The sequence below is a fragment of the Pelecanus crispus genome, chromosome 11, assembly GCF_030463565.1.
Source record: "Pelecanus crispus isolate bPelCri1 chromosome 11, bPelCri1.pri, whole genome shotgun sequence".
Classification (NCBI taxonomy): Eukaryota; Metazoa; Chordata; class Aves; order Pelecaniformes; family Pelecanidae; genus Pelecanus; species Pelecanus crispus.
Genome location: NC_134653.1, coordinates 32,430,571 through 32,438,382, shown reverse-complemented (window position 1 = coordinate 32,438,382; position 7,812 = coordinate 32,430,571). Strand labels below are relative to the sequence as shown.

Sequence of the window (7,812 nt, the reverse complement as noted above, 5' to 3'; positions counted from 1 at the left end):
TAGTTTGGTCCTTGCCTGAGGTCGTCTGTCCAGCTTCTTTGTGAGACTGGGTAGCCCAGACTCAGCGTAGGACTGACAGCAGCAGACTTCCAGGTAACGGCTGACTCACGTCTGGCCAGTATGGAGGTGAAAAACTCCCCATAAACTTGCTAACAGTGAGTAGCATGGGGAAAAAAAAAAAAAATCTCCCAGATTTAGCAACTTGGGATGAGAGCATCCTCCTCAGGGTGACCCCCCACCCGCACTTCCCAAGCCCGTACCCACGCACAGCAGAGCTACAGCAGCGGGAGGCCTCGGGGCAGAGCCTTGCCCCGGCTTATCCCGGGCAGCCCCAAAGGGCTCAGGGCGGCGGGGAACCCCTTTCCCCTGCCGAAAACAGCCGGGGGAGAGGCCGCGGCGGCCCCGGGCAGCCTCTGCCCCCTCTTCGGCCGCGGCGGCCCCGGGCAGCCGCTGCCCCCTCCTCGGCCGCGGGCAGGGCGGGCGGCTGGGAGGCGGCCCGCAGCTGGCGGGGAGGGGGCCGGCGATCAAGGGCCCGGGCCGGCACAAGCCCCGGGGCTGCGGGAGCGCTCTCCGGGCTGCTCGGGGCGCTGTGGCTCCGCGGGGCCGCGGTAGCCGCTGCCCGGGCGTGCGGGGGGCTCCCAGCCGCCCTTCCAGGCCGCCGCCAGCATGGTGTCGTGCGGGGCGTTCCGCAGCTTCCTCTTCGAGTACGACACCCCCCGCATCGTGCTGATCCGGAGCCGCAAAGTGGGGCTCATCAACCGCGGGGTGCAGCTCGCCATCCTCGCCTACGTGATCGGGTGAGCGGGCGGCCGGGCCCCGCCGCCGGCCGGGGTCCCCTCCCCGCCGGGCTGCGCTGGGGGGAAGCCGGCAGCCCCGCCGCGGCTGTAGGCGGCGGGGGGAGGCGGCTGCCGTGAGGGAGGAAGGGCAGCTCCTCGCCGGGAGCGTGGGGCTGAGGGGCGGGAGCCGGCCGCCTCCCTCAGCTCCCGGCTGCCGGGACCCCCTCTCAGGGACCCCCTTTCCTGTCAGGGAGGCGCGGGCCGGGCCGGGGCGGCGGGAACGCCCGCCGCGGGGCTGAGGGGAGCTCGGCCGCGGCAGCCGTCGTGGGTGGCGGCAGCGGGAGGTGACGAGCGGGCGGGGGGGCAGCTTCACCGGGCGGCCTTAACCGGGGCGGTGGGGCGGCTTCCCCGGGAGGCCTTAACCGGGGCGGTGGGGCGGCTTCCCCGGGAGGCCTTAACCGGGGCGGTGGGGCGGCGCAGAGGCAGCTGCAGGCAGGACGGGGCCCCTCAGGGGCCGAGCCCGGCCCGGCGGGCGGGCGTCATTCCCCCGGCGGGGGGTGCCTAAGAGCGCTAATGACACCCTGCCAAACCACTCTTAAAAAAAAGTCAGAAGGGAGATTGCTAGTCCTGCGACCCTCTTGTAGGGAAGCGCCGTGAAACTCTCTGGACTGGCCCTTTCAGGTGTCACATGAAAAAAGGAGAAATCCCCTGTGCTGGTTTATGGTGTTTATCGGTTTTTTTGTTGTTTCTTTCTTGCAATCCTTCTCCTCCAGCTGGGTCTTTGTGTGGGAGAAGGGCTACCAGGAAACGGACTCTGTGGTCAGTTCTGTAACCATAAAGGTGAAAGGAGTAACGCTGACAAACACATCCGCCTTGGGAGCCAGGATCTGGGATGTAGCTGACTATGTCATCCCTCCTCAGGTACCGAGCGCTTTCGCGTGCAGAGGGAGGGTTTTCTAACGAACAGCTGCTGCTCTGCCAAAGTCCGCTGAGGTCTGGAGCAGCTTCGGCTCTAACGTGGCCTTGATACGAGGGAATGAAGCGGCTTTGCTTTGTTGCAGATCATGCTGCGCGCCTGCACCGCTAGCCCTGAGGAAGCTTGTTTCAAGAAAAGCGTGTCTCTGTGTGTGCTTGTATAGGAGGGAGAATTTTGCAGGCTTCAGGAAAAGGTTGCAACAATAACCACATGTCCTCTTTTTTACTGCTTTCTAAAGCAAACATCTAAGCTAACTTGTTGGCAGAAACCCTGGGAATAGCCTGCAAGTCACTTGATCCGGAACTGAACAGGAGGTATCGCTGTAGTTACTGATTGACTGCATCTGTGGGAGTCTGCGCTGCGTGGGCAACATGTGGTGGCTTTCGGGGATTGGCAGGCACGGCCAAGCTGCTAATCGTGGGTCACTCTGTCTGCATGAGTTGTGGTGCAGAAAAAAGTGACAGGTGTAGCCAGATTTTGGCTGAGTGATCATATTGACATATCAGTAGAGCAGAAGCAAACAGCAGATCCTGAATTGTACAGATCTGAAAATAATGGAAGTGGTGCTCCCTGGAGAAACAAACCAGGACCGGTGATTTTCTAATGGATATATTGCAAAAAAAAGAACGGGAGTTGTGCTCAGACTTGCAGCTGAAGCTTTATTTCTGCTCCTGCCTTGCAACTCCCTTGAGGAGTTGTGTGCTCTCTGTTTTCATAACGTGAATGAGGAAATTTGGGCCAAGTGGGAGAATAGAAAGGGTTACTAGCACTACAGCCCTTCCTCTGCCTAAAGGCAGCGGCATCAGGCGATACCTGCAGGAATCTGCTCCTTCAGTGCCCTACCAGCACTGTCCAAAGCAAGTCCTCTCTGCGGGGCCACCTGGGCTCTGTCAACAAAGACATTTGGGGCAGTGCCTTGGATATTCTTTGCAGACTGTCGCTCTTAAATGTCCTTCTTGTTTTGCATGTTCAGGAGGAGAACACTGTGTTTGTCATGACCAATGTGATACTCACACTGAACCAGCACCAAGGCCGCTGCCCAGAGGTAGGTACAGGATCTGCTTTAATCCTCCCTTGGGTGGGTGGGAGTGTGGGGGAGAGAGTTCGTAGAGTTTAGTGTAATTATTGTTCCTCTCCAGCTTCCAGATGATAAAACAGAGTGCAAGGTGAAGAATAACTGTGTTCCAGGATATGTCAGCACCCACAGCAATGGTAAGAAGCCTGCTGCAAGAGCTCCTTTCAGTCTGTGTTGTGATACCTCTGTGCTGTGCTCTCCCTCCTGCAAAGGAAGCAGCATTTCACTTCAGTCTCCTTGTTCTCATTTTCTCAGACATAAGAGAACTGAAAGGGAAGCTCAGATTTTTTTCTTCTGGGGGAGGCCAGATGGGCTTAGACTGTTTTGGGTGGATGCTGGATACATGTGTGCTTTGGTGGTTAGCAAACAGTGTGAGGGCTTTGTCAAGACCTTGAATCCATGAAGCGCTATTTCAAGTAGATGAGGATTTGACGCGGGAAACAGACCTGATGCTACTTTCTCTGAAACTGCACTACAAATGGCAATGGAAGATAATGGGGGTCTTGGTGCTGGCAGTTCACCTCTGAGCAGATTGCTTTCACTTTACGGAGTGAGGAGATGTCACAGGGCAAATACTGCCTCTGTATTTTTGCTTGGTAGTACCTCCGTTCACATGTCTTTCCAGGCATCCAGACTGGGGAGTGTGTACCGTACAACAGCAGCATTAAGACCTGTGAAATCTTTGCGTGGTGCCCTGTGGAGGAAGACTATCATATACCCAAGTGAGTGCTCTGTCTTCCTACTCTGTGGTGGCCCTCCTGAGAGGAGGCTAGCAGTATGCAGCTGATGTTTCTCCCTATGAGGTACTATTGGAAAAAGCTGTGAAGAGGTGGTCACCAAGGTCCCTGCAGAGTCCTGTTTGTGAAAATATAAGTGAAACTTACTTACTTTTCCTATTGTTTTGTAGGCCAGCGTTCCTGCGAGAAGCTGAGAACTTCACCGTTCTGGTGAAGAACAACATTTGGTACCCCAAGTTCAACTTCAGCAAGTAAATAGCATGTGGGGCATTGCGCTGTCTGGTCTCTTGGACAGTAAAGGGGAGCTGGAGGAGTGGAAGAAGATGCAACAGATCTCTCTCTGTTCCCCTGTAGGCGAAACATCCTCCCCACTATCAACTCCACCTACCTCAAGAACTGCATCTATGACTCCCAGACAGATCCCTTCTGCCCTATCTTTCGTTTAGGGAAAATAGTTGAAGCTGCAGGGCAGAACTTCCAGGAAATGGCTGTGGAGGTATCTGACAAACCCTTCTCTTGGGCCTCAGCTGTGTAGAAGAGGAGCAGTAGGTGGTTGTCCACCTCTGCCTTGTGGCATGAGCCACAGGATGCAGAGTAGCTGCAGAATGGAGAGCTGCTCTGGCCAGAGGGACCGGAGTCAATTCTACTTAAAAAATATTTGGCCTTGGCTTGTTTGGGTGGGGTTATGCGCAAGGTCCTTCTGTAGCAGGGGGAAAGTGTGTTGGACTGGGACTAGGATGAGGGCCTGTAAATCAGGGTCCTGGTCAGCAGAGAGCCTAGTGCTGGGCTGGCTGGGCACTTGGACTGCTCACCTTCTCTCCTCCACTTGGCAGGGTGGAGTCATGGCGCTGCAGATCAACTGGGACTGCAACCTTGACAGAGCTGCTTCCCACTGTGTGCCAAAGTACTCCTTCCGGCGCCTCGACAACAGGGACTCTGCCCACACCGTCTCGCCTGGCTACAACTTCAGGTAATGTGGCTATGGAGGGCAGCTGGTGTCCCTGCGGCTCAGTCCGTCACTGGCACGGTGTTACGGGCTGCCTGCACTCCTCTGGCAGTTGCGGGTAGTCCTTGGACTTTCGGTGGTGCTGTAAAACCTGGAGAGTTTCCCTGGTGCTGTAAAACATAGAGCAGGTCAGATCCTCACTGTGTGCAAACCACAGCAGAGGGGGAAGGAGAATGAAGCTCCGCTGACTGCGTCAGAGTGTCTGAGTCATGTTTGCATCAGCATTTGGGTGACCGTGTGGGCCAGCCTCCCGTGGCATGGCAATGTGAGAACTGACTGTTTCAGGGTGTGCTGATAGGGCAGGATTTGAGGGGGCTGGGGTGTGGGGGTGGGAGACAGAAGCACCTCCTTCACTCTGCAGGAGGGAAAAACTAACCTCTAGAAGCGGCTCTGTCAGTTGAAGACCGTATCTGCACCAGAAGTATCCTTCTGGCATACGCTACCACATATACATTCTGGCCAGTATGGATAGGTCCAGCACCTCCAAGAAAACCACCAGCGCAGAGCCAGGTAGCTGCTTGCACACGGGCTCAGAGCTATAATAACATGGATTGGCCACCTTGCCAAGATCCTCGCAACAGTCCTGCTCGTGAGGAAACACGGCTCAGGGCTGTGCTTTTTTCTAGGATCACGAACTCTCTCTTAGCACAGGGGATCTCTTGTGGTGGAACTTGAATGAATTCACTGAGAAGCTGCTGTCATGCAGACAGCACAGGCGTGTGCTCGGGAGGTGCTGGGCCTGCAGGTATTGGGGTGTCAGGCGAGACCAGCTGGAGATAGCGCGGCGCAGCTGGTGCGGGTTCTGAAGTGCTCTTGCTAATTCCAGACCGTGGTACAGCCCCTTACCAATCCTTTCTCTTCTCTTCCACCCCCTTCTCTGCTTCCTCCTGGCTTAGTCAACCATGTGGCGGAGTAAGTCTGATCTCACTTATTTGGTCTCGTCCCTTTTCCCTAGCATTTGCCTGTGAGTCACATTGTGCGGGACAAGGACCAGCCTCCGTGTGCCAGGCTGAGCCCTGCTGCCTCCCTCGCTGCCTGCTCCCGGCCCTGCCCTCTCGTGGCTGCCTGCACTCCTGCAGCCTCCTGCTTGCCTCTGGCTGAGGGGGCTGCTTCTCCTGTGTAGCTGAGTTTCTTCCCGTCTGTCCTTCTGCTCCCCTACTAAAGCTAACTTTCTTCCCTTCCTACGCTTTGCAAGTTTCCTGATTTGGCCTGTGCTAACTGCTGTCTTAAATTCGCCTGTTCTGGGCTTTTCTCCTATATGTGCTTGCCTGCATGAAATCCCCCTCCATCATTTGGGGCTTGTCTCTGGAAGTACCAATGTTCAACCCATCCTCTTGGGATGGGGGACACACCTGGATGTTGCATGATCGCATAAGCAACCTCAAAACTTCCAGCTAAGCTCTGACTTATCTTTTCTCCAGGTTTGCGAAATACTACAAGGATAGCAATGGCACTGAATCACGGACGCTTATCAAAGCTTATGGCATCCGCTTTGATATCATAGTGTTTGGAAAGGTAGGGTGACTTAATTCCTGGGGATCTTGTGGTGACAGCTTTCAGAGGTGCCGGAAAAACATATTCACCTTTTATAACTGTCTTCTAGGCAGGAAAATTTGATATAATTCCTACAATGATTAACATCGGCTCTGGCTTAGCGCTGTTCGGTGTGGTAAGTGACACTGTCTGCACTTGGACTCGATTCTGGATTAGTGCCTCAGTTCTGAGAATCATTGTCTTAAATTCTTTCAATCTCCACTAGGCAACAGTGCTGTGTGACATTGTTGTTCTGTATTGCATGAAGAAGAAATACTACTATCGGGAGAAGAAATACAAATATGTGGAGGATTATGAACGGGTAAGCATCAGTGAAGGCAGAGTTGAAGTCAAAGTTGCTTCCTCTTCTGACTCTGGAGAGATTCTGAAACATGATTTAGAAAGTCCACATCAAACAGGGACTTTGAACCACAGCTCTGAGGAAACAGAAGCTCATTTTTACCTCAAAGCTGTTGCAGGGAGGAGCACTAGAAACAAATATTGTCATGTTTCCTGGGCAACCGCTCTTGGAGAGGGAAATGTGTGTTCAAGAACTTTTCATGCTCCCACTACACCTCTTTTTTGGGTTGCAGTCCTTGGCACTTGCCTTCCAAGAGCTGCAGACAACAGCTCTGTCCCCATCAAATCCTTCCTTCTTGGCTTTTGGGGGTTCCTGCTGCATCCAGTGGGTTGGTATTTTCTGAGACTGGTATGCTGACAGCCGCAGCTACGCCTCCCTTCAGGTTCCAAATGATCTGTTTGGCCAGTAGAAGGGTTTAGTGGGGTAGTGGGGTTGCTTGACAGGTGCTGAGGGTAGAGCTCAGCCCTGCAGCCCTGTGCTTGGTGGGAAGTGTTGCTGCAGAGAGTGGATTTCTGAATCAAAAGGCCTTGTGGCACTGGAAATGCAAAGTCTGAGTAGCGAAGAGTAGCTTGCCTGTGCAGAGGGTTTTATGGGAGACGAAGGGGGAGAAAGAAGAGTCTTCTGGCAGAGAACTCTAATCTCTGATCCTTGCAGGGAGTCAATGAGACATACGGAACAAACTCCTGACCTCCTGCTGCTACAGCACCAACTGCTGCTGTGAACTGTTGCTGCGAACTGCTGCTGTGAACGTTCCTCTGACCCTGCCATGAGACCCACCCCCTCTTCATTGGAAGGAAGGGGGGAACAAACTGGAGAAAGGGACCTTCTTCACTACTCTTCACTACTTTTGCTGGCTGGAGCCAACCCCAGAGAGAAGAACTGGGTCTGCTCCTTGTCTGCTGTCTTTCCAGGTTAATTGCACTAAGGACATAGGGAGAACTGTGCTTTTATGCCGGCCCTCTGCACTGGGTAAGCCTGGGACAGGGACTGCTCATTTTGACACTCCTTTCCCTGAGCTCACAGGTAGCAGAGAGCACAGGGGAACAGGCGCAGATTCTTCCTTACAGTGAGCGTGGCCCTGCCAGGTGTTGCCTAACCTTGGGAGAGCAGCTCCTTGCTGTTGTCAAATCACTTTTCCCTGCCCTGAAGGATTGTGATGCTTAGCTGAGCCTGTGCCTACTATTTAATCGTGTCTCCAAGCTCCAGTGGCCACAGACTGTGACAAAGCAGTGTCTGGTTCCATTGTGTTATGGTAAATGGCTTACTGGTTACAGATTATTTTTTTTTCTGTTTTGTCTAATTTTGTAGCACTACTTTAAAATTTTCTTTCTTTTTAATAAAATATTAC

At 54.0% G+C, this 7,812-nt stretch overlaps 1 protein-coding gene across 1 annotated transcript; it reads left to right on the top strand.

Moving 5' to 3' along the window:
* Positions 1–666: 666 nt before the first annotated feature.
* LOC104025157 (P2X purinoceptor 4) lies at positions 667–7,151 on the top strand. Its single transcript, XM_075719289.1, has 12 exons — positions 667–797; positions 1,550–1,697; positions 2,726–2,797; positions 2,892–2,964; positions 3,453–3,549; positions 3,735–3,815; positions 3,919–4,060; positions 4,398–4,534; positions 5,992–6,085; positions 6,174–6,239; positions 6,330–6,425; positions 7,119–7,151. The coding sequence occupies exons 1-12, from the start codon at positions 667–669 to the stop codon at positions 7,149–7,151; spliced, it is 1,170 nt and encodes a 389-aa protein (XP_075575404.1).
* Positions 7,152–7,812: the final 661 nt, after the last annotated feature.

Bases quoted from the DNA above. Each gene is read 5' to 3' on its own strand.
- LOC104025157 (XM_075719289.1), top strand. From the start codon at position 667: ATGGTGTCGTGCGGGGCGTTCCGCAGCTTCCTCTTCGAGTACGACACC. The intron at 2,965-3,452 runs GTAAGAAGCCTG...ATGTCTTTCCAG, and splicing joins TGTCAGCACCCACAGCAATG to GCATCCAGACTGGGGAGTGT. The intron at 6,240-6,329 runs GTAAGTGACACT...AATCTCCACTAG, and splicing joins GCTTAGCGCTGTTCGGTGTG to GCAACAGTGCTGTGTGACAT.